The 16,026-nt window shown below is 37.0% G+C and overlaps 1 protein-coding gene across 6 annotated transcripts in view; it reads left to right on the top strand.

The window, feature by feature from the left end:
- The window catches only part of GRIA2 (glutamate receptor, ionotropic, AMPA 2), a 153,461-nt gene that overhangs the window by 478 nt on the left and 136,957 nt on the right, over nt 1–16,026 (top strand). For 4 of the 6 annotated variants that reach the window (XM_011959719.1, XM_011959718.1, XM_011959717.1 and 1 more), the window contains exons 1-2: nt 1–480; nt 1,016–1,156. In XM_011959719.1, coding sequence (XP_011815109.1) covers nt 393–480; nt 1,016–1,156 — 229 coding nt within the window. In that variant the 5' untranslated portion in view covers nt 1–392. The remainder of the gene's footprint in view (nt 481–1,015; nt 1,157–16,026) is intronic. The other 2 variants (XM_011959720.1, XM_011959721.1) reach the window with 2 other exon arrangements.

Raw genomic sequence — 16,026 nt, 5'->3', positions numbered from 1 at the left:
TGTGTGTGTGTGTGTGTGTGTGCGCGCGCGCGTGAGTGAGAGAGGAGAGAGGGAGAAGAGAGCGCGAGAGAGGGTGAGTGTGTGTGAGTGCATGGGAGGGTGCTGAATATTCCGAGACACTGGGACCACAGCGGCAGCTCCGCTGAAAACTGCATTCAGCCAGTCCTCCGGACTTCTGGAGCGGGGACAGGGCGCAGGGCATCAGCAGCCACCAGCAGGACCTGGGAAATAGGGATTCTTCTGCCTCCACTTCAGGTTTTAGCAGCTTGGTGCTAAATTGCTGTCTCAAAATGCAGAGGATCTAATTTGCAGAGGAAAACAGCCAAAGAAGGAAGAGGAGAAAAAGGAAAAAAAAAAGGGGGTATACTGTGGATGCTCTACTTTTCTTGGAAATGCAAAAGATTATGCATATTTCTGTCCTCCTTTCTCCGGTTTTATGGGGACTGATTTTTGGTGTCTCTTCTAACAGCATACAGATAGGTAGGTACCCTTTGTGCTATGCTTTTGAATTGTGCATAATTCGGTGGTAATCTTTGTTCACTGTGTACAAATTAATTCATGTCATGTAGACTTATGTCATACCTTGACTGCATTCCAGATTTAAACTACCTAGAATATACATGTTTTTCTTAGGATGAAGCAAAAGGAAATGAGTATGGCTTTGATACAATAGAAGAAAAGGTCCTCTCATTTCGGATCCCCAAATTTTATTAATTCTGCCTTAGCGACATTTTCCAGTTTGCTCAGATTTTCTTGGGGTCTGAATACAAAGCTTGTGATTACATGGAAAGGCAAAGGTTTCTGGCCACCTACCTCGCCTTCAGACTATCATCTGGGTCTCGACCTCCTGGCTACCTTTTGGATATTCCATCCCCGCTGTCCGAGTCCGTAGATGTGTTTATTCGGCCCATTAGCGTGAATAAGAGACTCTTGGACTGTTGGGCGCTAGCGCGCGCCCCTCCTTTCCCTCCCGGGCGCTGACACTGTTCTCTTGCTTGCTGTTTGTTTTTTGCAGGGGGGCTATTTCCTAGGGGCGCCGATCAAGAATACAGTGCATTTCGGGTAGGGATGGTTCAGTTTTCCACTTCGGAGTTCAGACTGACACCCCACATCGACAATTTGGAGGTGGCAAACAGCTTCGCAGTCACCAATGCTTGTAAGTAATGAATATTCATGCCTCTCCGCTGCTGCACGCGGAAGGCTAGTGAGTGTGAGTGTGTGTGTGTGCGTTTCTGGGGTGGTGTGTGCGTTTCTGTGTGTCAGTGTGTGGGTGTGAGTGACTGCACACGCGCGTGCGTGTGACGGTGTAGAGAGAAGGTGGCTGTAATCTCGGGGACCCCCCGCTGGCTGGAGGGGGCTGAAGAGAGAGGGAAATGACTTGAAGAGTGTGCGCATTAGGGAGCTGGGGTGAGGGTTGGAGCCAGGGAGGGCGACTTTCTTGGGTTCAAGGGGTCTTCGCTCATCTTGAGTGCTTCAGGAGAAGCCCTCCCACCTCGCTCCCCATCGCGCGCCTGTTGGCACCCTGCCCACAGAGAACACGTTCCCCGAGGCGCGCAGTCGGGCTGTTGGACAAATCCCACGGGGGACTGCTGGAGCCCGGTGACCTCCTGCCCCAGCAGCTGCAGCTCGCCCTCGTGGCTCCCAGTTTAGATCCGCAGCCCCGGCTGGGCTCACCCCACCGCCCTCGCGAGCCCCACGTTCTCCTCTTTGGGACAAGTTGTTGAAATGGTTCTGGAGTTGGGATCGGGGCTGTTACATAACGCCCACCCGAGGGGCGAGGAGCGGGGCTGACGCAGGCCCAGGCCCGCCGGGTGGCGTGGGGGTGGGGCGGGGAGGCGGTGGCAAGGGGGAGCGCAGTCAATTTCTCCTGCTCAGTTGCGCTTCCGCTTAAGTTGGAAGGGGCGAGGCCGCCAGGGGCGCCGCGGTCAGCTTGCTAGCCGCGCGCGCTTTGTTCTCAGGTAGCCGAGCCCCAGCAGAGGCAGCCGGGGAAAAGGACTGGAAAGCTGTGGGATCCTGCCGAGTTTGAAAATCTGAAGAAGTCGCTGATCAGCCATTTTAGTCTTTGCAGTGCTCCATATTAGCCCTCTCTCTCCACGCAGTGCTCAGGGACTCGCTGGGAAGCTCTGTGATGGATTCAGATAAAGTACTAGAAACCAAACAATTAGGGATCTAAAAAGATTGGTGGGGAGGCCAGAGGGCCCGGTCCCCTCGCTCGCTCCCCAGCGCAGTCTCGGGCAGGCAGTCGCGGCCACTGTGCCTTCCTGCCCTCTTCCCAGCAGCTGCCATCATTTCCTGCCGGCCGCCCTGAGGTTATTCTTTCCTGTCCTAATGTTCGCAGTCTTTATTTCATAGATAACAATTTGGGGGAGATTTGCGGATGGCTCACTTCCCACTTTGGCTAGGGAGCTTGGGGAAAATTACCACAGGAAAAGCCCAACTGCAGCTTTCCCACGTCACACAAACAACTGGTTGCCATCCCTTCTCCCCATTTTAAGCTTTAGTCATATATTCCGTGATTTAGCTGGATTATCATATCGGGCCCATCATCAACTCTTGCAACTACTGTCACCCAGACGAATGAAGAAACAATTTTCTTAGACTGATGGAATAGGGGCATTGTGTGGTAATTTGGGATTTAATTGTTTATAATGGATCTATTTAAGAAGGTTTCACTGCTATATATTTTCTTCAAATGTTGACGGCAAGTGAGAAAAGAAAGAAGAGTGGGTGTAGGGGTACAGAACGAGAGAGAGAAGAGGAGAATTGAAGTGGATTTGCAGCTTTGAAAAACGCCCGTAATAGAATATCTCAGAAAATTTTAATACATGACATACAAATAAATTGACTTAATTAAAATTTGAAGGCTTCTATATTTGACCTATTTACCTAACAGATTTAGACTATTCATTTGATATCAGTAAGTTCCAATTTTTTCTGAATTACAAGTTTGTCATGCAACTGTTCTGAGTATCGAACTGTATATAATTGTATACTTACACGTGAAAATGCTTTGAAAAGTAATGAATCCTAAGGAACGACTGTGGGTATAGGAAGGACATAGGTTTTAAATGTGAAGTGAAAGTATTGACAGCTATACTTTTTGAAAACAGTCAGTGATTGGCAAGTTCACTCATTGGTGAAAATAATGAGAACTTTCTGAAAAAATAACATATTTTCATTGACAAAATGAATATTCCTTGATTTCAACAAATGCTAAACTACTGTACTGGGGCTTTGTAAAGATAAAAGACTGTGGTTAGTTTAGGTTATTAGGTTTAGATACTCATTCTCAACATTTTTGAATTTTTTAATAGAAATTTTTCCAAAATAAAATATATAGCCAGAATATGTGTATATATATATTAAACACATATGTAAATTCATACATTTGCAGAGTGAACACATTCATGTAATCAACATGTGAATTTCTTTTAAAAAATTACCACACAATTTAATTTGTCTATAGTTCTGAGAAGCTGGAATAATCAAGTCTTCATTTGCACAGTTTTTTCCCCTCCTCAGGAAGTGAAGCTAAAATAAATATGTTCAAATTCCAGAGCCTAAAATTACCCCTGCATGGATTATTATAGTAGGATAGTAAAACAAATTATTTTCAGGAACTGAACACATTATGAAGATGACAACATGGGAATTCAAAATCATGACATTTGCAGCTCCCATGTTATAAGTAATCCTACTGATTGCTAAAAAGAACTAGGGGGGTACTGTGATAGAAGAGAGGCTCATTGGACAGAAATTTCTGGAGCTGACATTAACTCATTGGGCAAATCACTTAACATGTTTGTCACTCCGTTTCTTTATTCTCTGAGACATTTCAAAATTTAGAGATTGCAAAATGAAATAGAGAATTTGTATCCTTGTTTTGTTTGTTTGTTTTTGTGCTATGGACAATAGAAAATGTAAAATTAGTTTAACTCTTTTGAGACAGAATAAGAGAGAGGGAAAGGGAGAGATGCTTATGTAAACTGCAATCACAAAGTCAAGAAATGGATGAAAATCTCCAGTGTCAAATTTGTCAAGATGGGTCTCGATCGTTTAAATCCTGCTTAAGGTTTTCCTCCAATGCTTATCCTTTGTTTTATTGCCTTTTTATTCAGGGAAGTCTGTGATTCTTTCCTTTATAAAGTGGAAGCAACAGCATTAAATACATTGACAGCTAAGATCTAAACATCTTTTTCCCATTTCCTCTAGAAATCTCAGGAATTTTGCTAATGACATTATTAGATGATAGATATCATCATGCAATGCTTTGAAATAGCATGCTCTTGCAATCATAAAAATCCCACAGAGCTAAATTTACATATTAAAAAGTAGATTTTTATACCTTAGTAATATAATTTCAAAAGGGAAAAGTTATTAGTTTACTAATGTAATTTTATTCCTGAGATGGAGGAAATTATTTGGAAATGTTGAAGTTGACGTTGATATAAGGATCCAGGGAGATTCACTGAATGAGTTAAGGTTATACGAAGAAAATGAAGTCATTCTATTCTGAACTGGGTAAGATGACTGTGTGCATCTTACTGAGCTCCCACATCCTTCCCTTTCACAATCACAGTGGGATAATGAAAGTACCTATTGTGTTCCATTTGTTTCCATGGGTACCTGCGGCAGTAAGACAGATTTTCAGTTTCTTTCATTTTTTCTCCATCATTCCCTTTTTCTTTTCCTCTCTCCTCTCACTCATTTTTTCCTTTCCTCCCTCCCTGTCTTCTTAGCTGAAAAGAGTACTAAGATTTTTTTTTTTCCTGAAGGTTGTTCAAACATAAGCCTTCATTATGAAAAATACAAAGCATAAAACCAGAAAAAAAAGCTGAGATTAGTATCTGATGTGTTCAGCAGTTGAAATCAGTGATGGGTCCCAGGAATCCAACCATTCATTCAATAAATATTTAGTGAGTGCCTTCAAGGTGTCAGAGAATAAATGACTGCTTTTCTTCAATGTTAACATTTTTTTCTAGCCTTTTCCCTCTAGGCTCTTTTGAATAGTTTTCCAAACCTTGTAGGCCTTCATGCCTTTAGTGTGCATTGGTAGCTGTGGTCTTGTCTAGGAGCTTTAGTATGAGGATATGAGGGTATTCTAGTAGTTTTTAAACACAAGCAGTTTAAAACAGCAACTAAAAAAATCTGCCTTTTTGTGAAAATAGTAACTTTCACGTTAATATATATACACCACGTATTGTATGTAGTTAACTAACAAAATCAATAGCAAATTTTAGGAAAATACTAAGTATTTTTACATTGTAAAAGATTTTAGTAAACTTTGATGCTCTGCTAGGTACTAAAGCTTGCTTAAAATGAAACTGTGTAAAAGAGCTATAAACATGAGTACTTGATTCTACAGAGCTTGAAAATTAAAAGTATTAAATATTGAATTTACTCCGTAAAACCTTCCCTTTCTATTTCTTTTGATGACTGAATTTTACAAATGGTTATTAGTCTAGTTAAAGATAATTTAATGGTTTTATGTTTCAATTCCATGCAACAAAATAAATTATAAAAATATTAAATTGAAGGAAACAGCAAATAAAAATCTACTTTTTCTCTAAGCCAGCAGATGGAGATGTTGGAGAAAATATTGCTGTTTCATAAAACTGTTGCACACACGGAATGCCTTTTAAAACATCGTAAACAAATTTATTTAGATAAACTGAAAAAAATGACATCTAATTTGAAGAAAATTATTCAAAATGCTATCTTAAAAATAACTTTCATTGCCTTTTAAAAATAGATTGCCCTATATTTTGTGTTTTAGAAGATAAAGACTGTTAGAAACAGAATAGATTGTAAATGCTCTTGAAAGATTCTAAAGTTATATTTTTTCAGCATTTTTAATCTTGATTCCCCAGCTATCCTTTTCGAGCTATATTTATTATCATTAAACTTTAGTCACAAATTACTGAGATTTTGTATCTGTGTTCACAAAATTAATTCATGTTTGCTAAGCCTTTATTGCACTTGGATGAATGGACTTCTGTGTGTATGTATTTATAGTTATAGAGTGTAAGTAGTTACAGATTGGCTACACTATCCTGTTTCGTCATGTTTCTTGAGGTATTTGCTAACACCTAGAGTTACAAACTTTAATATATGCAAAACTTTCATAAACTAGACTCAAGTTGGACTTTCTTAAGCAATGATGAGAATTCATGTAATGAAGAAAACCGTGAACACGTGTGCCAGGACACAATACTGTAAAAGCTGGTGTTGTAAATATTCAGTTATATTCAATTGGAGATTTTGAGGAAATGCCTCTTTGTATGTCAGAATAATTAATCTGTTATTGAAGTATTTGCAGTTAAAATTTCATACTGAGTGTGTATTAAATAGAAATCAAAGAATGGCATTGGTTGAAATATTCTATTTTGAGATGAGAGCCACTAACTATTGAAATAAAAATTACCTTATGAAGCTATAGAAGCTTAAATTAGTAAGAATTTATTCTTACGCTATGCTATTTCTGTTTGAAAGTCTTGCAAACTTCAACCTGCTGGCTCAAGAAGGATGGGGCATTTTCATTTCACATCGTCTTTAAGGTGCTAGGGACATTGTACTGAGATGTCATGACAAGTGACTGCTGATTCATGCCCAGATCTCAAATTTTCTCATAATCTCTTCCAATATCACTTAGCAAACTTTCAAACTTCTTAGAACCTTGAAAATGTTAAGGAAAGCTGAAAAAGAGCAGTTGTTTTTGAGTTATTTCAGTATGTTACTGTATAATCGAGTTTTCAGAGAATATGTGTTTTTCCTCTCTTCCTCCTCCTCTCTTTTTATGAAAAAGTCAATAGAAGTACTTAATCTGCAGAGCAAATGCTATTACAAGAAATAAAGTCTAAATTGAGATACAGAACTGTTCTTTAAACATTTTTTTAAGTGAGAACAGTGCATTCATTCAGAGCTAAAATCTTGTATTTGATGTAAATATTTGATTGAAATGTTAATGGCAGCTGGGTGGATTATATTTCCTTCCTTTTTACAGTAGATTGTACTGACAATACCCCAGATTTCATTAAGTGTTTGCTTTTTTATTATTATGATGATTTTAAGTAAAAATTTCTCAGGTTTTCTCCAATGATCTACATAATTGCCAAATCTCTTGTGTGACTGTGTCTCTTCAGTACAACAGGAAAATAAGTTGCTGAATTCAATGTTAAAATTAGAAAATCACACATGATTTGAAAATGTTCAAACATCAACATGTTTGTCAAATCAGGTTTTACTAGTTTGGAAAAAGAAGGAATGTGATTCTTACAATGCCATTCATAAGGTGTCTAACACCTATTATTTTTCAGTGCTATTCAATTTTAAAGTATTTTGTCATCTTTGGTAATTTTAACTTACAGAATGAAAACATTTTAAAATTGACAAGGAGAATGTAAAATGTGGCCTTGTTGAAGACAGGCCCTTGCTGCTGTTAACTGTGTGTTCTTCACGAAGTCTAGCTCTGTTTCTAGTGCATTGACTCAATAATTATTTACCTATTCAACACATTTAATTTTACAGTAGATGTTCATATCATAAATTATAATTTTTAAAGTTAGAATTTGCATTTGCTGTACATTTGGATTTCAGAATACACAATTTACTTTGTACCTTCCTTGATTCCTATTTAGACAGAGGTGTAATATATTTTTCACTTTCATCTACAACCTAGATATTGTCAAAGTTGTTATTTTTATCTCTAAAGTGATATTGATGTATGTTAAAATGATATGCTGAATATATGTACAATATACACTTTGAAGAGGATTTATAAATGCTAACTGTTAGGATGATGCAAAAACCATGTTGCAGCTGGGCGCAGTGGCTCATGCCTGTAATCCCAGCACTTTGGGTGGCTGAGGTGAGTGGATCACCTGAGGTCAGGAGTTCAAGACCAGCCTGGTCAACATGGTGAAATCCTGTCTCTACTAAAAATACAAAAAGTAGCCAGTTGTGGTGGCACGCATCTGTAGTCCCAGCTACTCAGGAGGCTGAGGAAGTAGGATAGGTTGAAACCAGGAGGCAGAGGTTGCAGTGAGCTGAGATCATACCACTGCACTCCAGCCTTGAAGACGGTGAGATTCTGTCTCAAAAAAAAAAAAAAAAGAAAGAAAGAAAGAAAGAAAAAAGAACGCTCCCCTGTACCCACCCCTCCCGCCCCCAAAAAACACCAAAAAAACCTGAAAACAAAAATCTTGTTACAAGTGGGTAGAACAGGAGATGCCCTTATAAGGCCCCTGACTGTTATGGGTCTGCCAAGCTTCAATTTTGGTTTTAGATGTTCCAAAGATGTGACCATACATATTTCTTGATGGATTTAGAATTGTTTTAGTAACTCACTCCCTGCCCCTAACTGGGATATTTTATACTACAATCTTCTATGTTAATTCCTTTAATTAATTTTTAAAATGTACAGAATCACAAAAGTATTATTTTTACTTTTTAGATGATATCTGGGAAGAGAAGTTTCTGGACATAGTTTCTCTTTGTGGACCAATTGCTCCACTTGCATTAATTTGTGCAATTATTTTGTATTCATATCCTTATTTTTTCTTTTTTCTTGGGCCTGCAGTCTATGTTTAGGGTTTGTTTTCTAATAATTTTGTTTTGTCTTATTTTCATTTTGTGGATAATTTTCTTGGGTGAAACACCTTGTTATTACATGTTTAATTTTTCACACATTATCTTATTACTGGGAAAATCATCCAAAGTGCTTGATACTACACCAGCCTGGGTGACACGGTAAAAACTTGTCTCAAAAAAACACAACAGAGTCTTGAAATTTATAGGTATCTTCGGCTGAACAGAACAAATAAATTTAGAAGCTACCAGGTTCCTTGTAGAAAGGGAATTGACGAGTAGCTAGCTTCTTAGATTGTTTACACTTTCGTATCCTTATTTCTCAAACAAATGACATATGTAATGTTTATAGTTTTACTATTTGGATTGGTCTTCAGAATTTTACTTTATAATTTTATATATTTATGGTTATGTGAATACTTACATTTTTCCTGATTGTTTCAGTATTTCAAACATAAACACAAACTTGGTTGAATTGTGAAATGGCTTAAATTTTAGTTCTTCTAAAATACTTTCAATAGAGCATTTTATTTCTATGAAGTTTATGTACCCTTCATGTAAAATTGATTTTACATTATAAATACTATGATGTTTACTTGTTGTAGTCCTCTAATACTTTCACACTGGTGAATTTCAGTGAACCTGAGAAGGTACTCCTGCAATGTAAATATTTTTAGTCTAATCTTCCTAAATACCCAACTTACTGACAGAAATGACTGAAATGTGTTTATATAAACTAAGTATATTCTATGCTTTCTAAAACATAGTAGAATATTACCTGATTCTTTATCCCTATAAGAATAGAATATGACCTAAATTAATGTCTAACTTCAGCATAAATTTAATGGAAACTCAAGTTAAATAACTTGATATGAGAAAAGTTTCCTCAGCTCATAAACCCTTCGCAGCTAAAATTCTCTGTATTAAAATACCATTCTGTTTCAGACTTAGCATTCATTTTACAGTTTCTCTAGCATCAGTATTCAAGATATTGCACTAAGCATATGTCAACAATTTGTTTATATATATATTATTTTTTGTGCATGAATAAAAGGATAGAGTGGGCATGTTCAAAGAAATAGTTTCAGGGTAAGGGGAAATATTTTTTCCTTATTGTAGATTGAAATTACTGTATTTCTTAAAAGTGATGGAGGGGAAGCTGTGGAGAAAAAGGGAAACACTAAGAGGCAGCATAACCTGTACTTGAGAGGGCGGTAAGAATTTGGAACTCGAAATTCCTTCCTTCCTTCCTTCCTTCCTTCCTTCCTTCCTTCCTCCCTCCCTCCCTCCTTCCATCCCTTCCTGCTTCTTTTCTTCCTTTTTTGTTGTTTGTTTAAGCATCTCTTTGATTTGATGTTTGCTTAGTTTGCATGTCTGTGGTCAATCTTCTGTATTAACCTTGAGCTACTATAGAACAGTGAATTCTTATAATAATTTTAATTTTGTCAAATAATGGAAGGTAGTTACTATTTCTAGAAGGAGACATGAAAGAAAAGAGGCACTATGCACTTGGTTTTGATTTTTTTCCTTTTATTTTATTTTGTTTTATTTCTTAGAGAGCGGATCTCACTCTGCCCCCAGGCTGGAGTGCGGTAGACCTATCACAGCTCGCTGCAGCCTTGAGTTCCCGAGCTCAAGCAATTCTCCTGCCTCAGCCTCCCAAGTAACTGGGACTACAGGACCATGCCACCACACTGAGCTATTTTTATTTTATTTTTTATTTTATTTTTTCTGAGATAGAGTCTCGCTCTGTCACCCAAGATGGGGTGCAGTGGTGCAATCTCGGCCCACTGCAACCTCTGCCTCCGGATTCAAGCAATTCTCCTGCCTCAGCCTCCACAGTAGCTGAGACTACAGGTGCACGCCACGACACCCTGCTACTTTTTGTATTTTAGTAGAGAGAGGGTTTCACCGTGTTGTCTAGGCTGGTCACGAATTTCTGATCTCTGGCAATCCACCCACCTCGGCCTCCCAAAGTACTGGGATTACAAGCGTGAGCCACCATGCCTGGCCACAATTTTATTTTTTATTTTTGCAGAGGGGTTCTAGCCATGTTGACCAGTCTACTCTTGAACTCCTGGCCTTAAGTGATCCTGTCACCTTGGCCTCCCAAAGCACTGAGATTACAGGCATGAGCAACCATCCTTGGCTAACAATATGCATTTCTCTGAGGCAAAAACACGAACTTAAGGCACTTTGTTATTCTGGGCTGGCAAAAAGAGCCATCCTTGAAAATTATGAGGTAAAATACTGACGGAAAAGGTTTGAAAAATTTTATAGATAAAAATATACAATATGGAATGTACTACTAGACCGTGAATTTTGTAGGGAGCATAGAATGTGTCATAGTAAACCTTGTATCTTGCTTGAGGTACTTGAAATGTAGCAACTCTTTTTTTTTTTTTTTTGATGCTTTAAGTTCTAGAGTACCTGTACACAACGTGCAGGTTTGTTACATATGTATACATGTGCCATATTGGTGTGCTGCACCAATTAACTGATTAACTCGTCATTTACATTAGGTATATCTCCTAATGCTATCTCTCCCCTTCCTGGTATGTGATGTTCCCCTTCTAGTGTCCAAGTGTTCTCATCATTCAATTCCTACCTATGAGTGAGAACATGCGGTGTTTGTTTTTTTTGTCCTTGCGATAGTTTGCTGAGAATGATGTTTTCCACCTTCATCCATGCCCCTACAAAGGACATGAACTCATCCTTTTTCATGGCTGCATAGTATCCCATGGTGTATATGTGCCACATTTTCTTAATCCAGTCTATCATTAATGGACATTTGGGTTGGTTCCAAGTCTTTGCTATTGTGAATAGTGCCGCAATAAACATGTGTGTGTAATTGTCTTTATAGCAGCATGATTTATAATCCTTTGGGCATATATCCAGTAATGGGATTGCTTGGTCAAATGGTATTTCTGGTTCTAGATCCTTGAGGAATCGCCACAGTGTCTTCCACAATGGTCAAACTAGTTTACATTCCCACCAACAGTGTAAAAGTGTTCCTATTTCTCCACATCTTCTCCAGCATCTGTTGTTTCCTGACTTTTTAATGATTACCATTCTAACTGGTATGAGATGGTATCTCATTGTGGTTTTTATTTGCATTTCTCTGATAGCCAGTGATGATGAGAATTTTTTCATGTGTCTGTTGGCTGCGTAAATATCTTCTTTTGAGAAATGTCTGTTCATATCCTTCACCCACTTTTTGATGGGGTTGTTTGTTTTTTTCTTGTAAGTCTCTTCGAGCTCTTTGTAGATTCTGGATATTAGCCCTTTTTCAGATGAGTAGGTTGCAAAAATTTTCTCCCATTCTGTAGGTTGCCTGTTCACTCTGATGCTAGTCTCCCTTGCTATGCAAAAGCACCTCAGTTCAACTAGATCCCATTTGTCAGCTCTGGCTCCCATTGCCATTGCTTTTGGTGTTTTAGACATTAAGTCCTTGCCCATGCCTATGTCCTGAATGGTATTGCCTAGGTTTTCTTCCCGGGTTTTTATGGTTTTAGGTCTAACATTTAAGTTTTTAATCCATCTTGAATTAATTTTTGTATAAGGTGTAAGGAAGGGATCCAGTTTCAGCCCTCTACATATGGCTAGCCAATTTTCCCAGCACCATTCATCAAATAGGGAATCACTTCCCCATTTCTTGTTTTTGTCAGGTTTGTCAAAGATCAGATGGTTGTGATGGTTGTAGATCTGTGGCATTATTTCTGAGGGCTCTGTTCTGTTCCATTGGTCTATATCTCTGTTTTGGTACTGACTGGGCTCATCTTAGTAGAACAGAGAAAGGTTTGTCTTTTAGTTTATATTATAGTTGTATTATATTTCTATTTCCTTAACACCTAAGTTGCAGATATTTTTAAAATCATTTAAAATATTTTTAGTGTTTTAAAAATAAAAATATTTTGGATTTAAATTATTTTTAACAATTCTACATATGTTTTAAAATATTAATATGTCTTGGAAGAATATTTAATAATAATTCTCAAATGATATGTAATTTTTCGTCATTGAGGCTAACTATTCAAAAGTTATTCAAAGGACAATTTAAGACTGAAACATGGAACACAGTGAGTAGTTTTATTCTGAAAAGTAAGGACCATAACATATGCAATAATTAGTTTGGTCTATATGTTTGAAAATATTGTCATACACACTTTAGTGATGCTAATTTGGAATATTGAAAACATATTCCTTTTGGGCTTTATGTAAGCTATTATGAATTACATATATTTAAGGGGCTGCCTGTTTTCACTGATCCAGGTAGCACAGAAATAGCTCCCAGATTTCTACAGCGTGGGAATGAAGCCTGTCTCATCATTGCAAGTCTGGCAGAGAAAGGTCTGGAAGTGGAGATCTCTATAGGGGTGTGTGTACTTTGCTAGGTTTTCTTGAGAAGTACATTTCAAATCATGTCGTGATTTTTATCTTTGTTCATGTGTTATCTGCTGTTTGTGAGAAATTTAGAAATTTCTATCTTGCTTTTAATCTGTGCATGAAGTGGGAGAATTTTGGCTTTGTAATTGTCAAGCACTTTCATCACTTATAATTTTACTCTTATATTTTTTACCAGGTTTTTAGTTTTTACTAGTTTACGCTATTATTGCTAATTTACATATAGAAAGGAAATTTTGAGAACACAGGCAACAATTCAGAAGGGGGTACGAGGAAGCTCTGTATATAGTTTATTCTTTGGAGGGAAGGACCATAAGATCCTCATCTTTATATTTCAGAGCACACACAAGTTCAAGGTTGTCATCTTAATGATGAATACACAATTTTTCATCTGCAAAGATAAAAAAAAAATTGTAGTTTGTACTTTCTTTGTAGTTTGTAGCCTGGATGTCTTGGGATGCAGAATAGCATGAGTTAAGCATCTGCACTTGGAACCAAATTCTAGTCTTTGTACTAGATGTATGACATTGGACAAGTTTCTTAGTCTGCGTCTCAGTTTCTACCTCCGTAAAAGGGAATCAGACATTACAGGATTGGTTGGAAGACAAGCGGTAGTCCTAAAACACTATGAGCTGTGTTTGGCACATGTAAGTACATAAAATTAGCAATATTTTATTATTACTTCCAGTGTTAGAATTTTTGGATTGTTTTGATGAGCACTTGCTTTGAGAGGCAGAAGACAAAGAAAAATGCACTTCTAACTTTCTTGCTGGAATCTTTTTCTACTGTTTGTATACCTGGGCAGGACATAATGCCATATGGTGACAAAGAAGAGACTAACAAATCATATAAGTCACTTAAAGATATATTTGGTGCACTATAGTACAAGAATGATTTTTAAAATTTTAGGTGTTGTAACTCGAGTAGTACTTTGAATTCAATCTTCCCCTTTATTGCATGTCACTTACACTTTAGGATGTTGAACAATTTGAAACTCTTATATTTTTAGTAGATATTTCAAGCACATATTTAAGATATCGCAACATTTCATGGAACTGAGCACATTGTGGATTCCTAATGTTTTATTTTATTTAATTAATTAAATTAAATTTATTTAAATGAAAAGCAGCCAAGAGAACATAGGCTTTGGTATTAGGCAAAAAATAGGTTTGAATATGATTGGTAGCTTTATGATACAACCTGTGTTTTTTTCTCTTTGTAGAATAAGGCTCAGTTTCCTTGTTATATCTGATAATATTATTGGAGGCATTACATGAGAAAATAAATGCTTAGATTAATTTGTCAGAAACGTTCCCAGCATTTATTTCCCCCCTCTATTATCAGCCCTTTACTGATATAAAACCAAACCCCATGCTTAGAGTGATGGAGGAAGGTACTGCCTTGAAAAAGCTTAGATATTTTATAACTTTCTGTATAATTTTTTTCTTTCTGAAACACTTTCATATCTGACTGATCCTCACTGTAGCTCTGTAAAACTCTGTAGCATCAGTGGAATTGTTATTATACCCATTTACAGAAAACAAAACAGAAATTTATGTGATTTGTTCTTAACTGCTATAAATTTGTGGAGAAGCTTTTGCCTACAAAATAAGTTGGCTAATTCCTAAACCAGAGCCTCTATTAGTCTCAGTTGGCAACATAGCTAGTATATTTGAATGTGCAGACATGAATTAAAATTATGGCTTCACTATTTACTAGTTCTATGACTTTGTATTAATCAGCTAAACTTCCTAGTCTCGTTTTCTCCTCTGTAAAATGGGGGTCTTTATAATATCTGCCTCATAATGTGATTCACAGGTTTAAATGATAGTAATTGCTCTATGTAATATAGTGATTAATATTGCTAATTTCAGTGATTCCAATTCCCGTGAATTTATATTGGTCAGATATACTTAACTCCATGCTTATAGGTGCATGGAAGAGAAGTTAGCTAATAGTTTTTTTAATGTAATTTTCAAAATAATAAACTTTTTAAATATAATGCAACCATTCAAGCCAAAACTAGAGGCTAGGATTGTACTTTAATCATCATTTTTAGAATATTAGTGAACATTTACGTGTTACTAGAATTTGGATGTGTTCTTGATCCACAAACCCTCCCCCCACCAAATTCAATGGATAAATAACAAGAACTAAATCATGCATAATTTAAAAAATGTAGATGATGGTTAACATTTAGTGTGGATATCTGATACTATTCAGTTACCAATTCCATCATTGATACATTTCTGCAATAAAAATGATGGTAGGTGTTTCCCATGAATAGGACCTTATTAAACTTGGAACAGGTTCATTGTGACTTCTTTCCTGAGGATCAGTTTTATGCATTTTGCTGCTGGTTGTCTAGGTCACTGTCATCTTTTTCACAAGTTTATTCCCCAGCACAATATAAGGAGGCTCTTTTTGCCTGTTCCTAGTCTGTTGAAAGGTCTGGAAGGTTTGAAACATTTTCAAATAATTACTTGGTCAGAGATTACTTCTCTTAGGGAGCAGAGAGACGTGCAGTTGTGCGGGGTGGTTGGGGGAAGAGTTTTACTTACTGACAATAAGTAAAAATAAGGACTTCCTACATATGAGCTCTGTGTAGTTCATAGAATATTCACTACCTTACTCTGAATTGACTCTTATTCTTCTTATGTTGCCTTATATTGCAGTAACAGCAGCCATATGAACTCTTCAATGTAGGATCATAAGACCTTTGGTCAAAATTACTCCTTTAAAGCGAATTTGTGTATTTACAAAACAAAGTTATATCCATGACTTTGGATTTGGGCTGGAGGTAGAATACACTGGATAAAAGCTAAATACTTATTTTTAAAGTGCTTTTGTCTACCTTGTTTGTATGCACCAAAAACCTATCACAGGATTTTCTTCTTTCTTTTCTTTCTTTCTTAAACTTTTAGTAGATACCTGCTCTGTACCTATCTGTTATTGTCTAAGGTGACAAAGAACAAGATAAGGCTTCTGTATTGAAAATGTTTTATGGGTTCAAAATCTTTTCCTTGTGGCAAAAGT

Source organism: Colobus angolensis, unplaced genomic scaffold, assembly GCF_000951035.1.
Source record: "Colobus angolensis palliatus isolate OR3802 unplaced genomic scaffold, Cang.pa_1.0 Scaffold5, whole genome shotgun sequence".
Taxonomy (NCBI): domain Eukaryota; kingdom Metazoa; phylum Chordata; class Mammalia; order Primates; family Cercopithecidae; genus Colobus; species Colobus angolensis.
The sequence above is the reverse complement of the archived record's forward strand: the minus strand, read 5'-3'. Positions and strand labels throughout refer to the sequence as shown.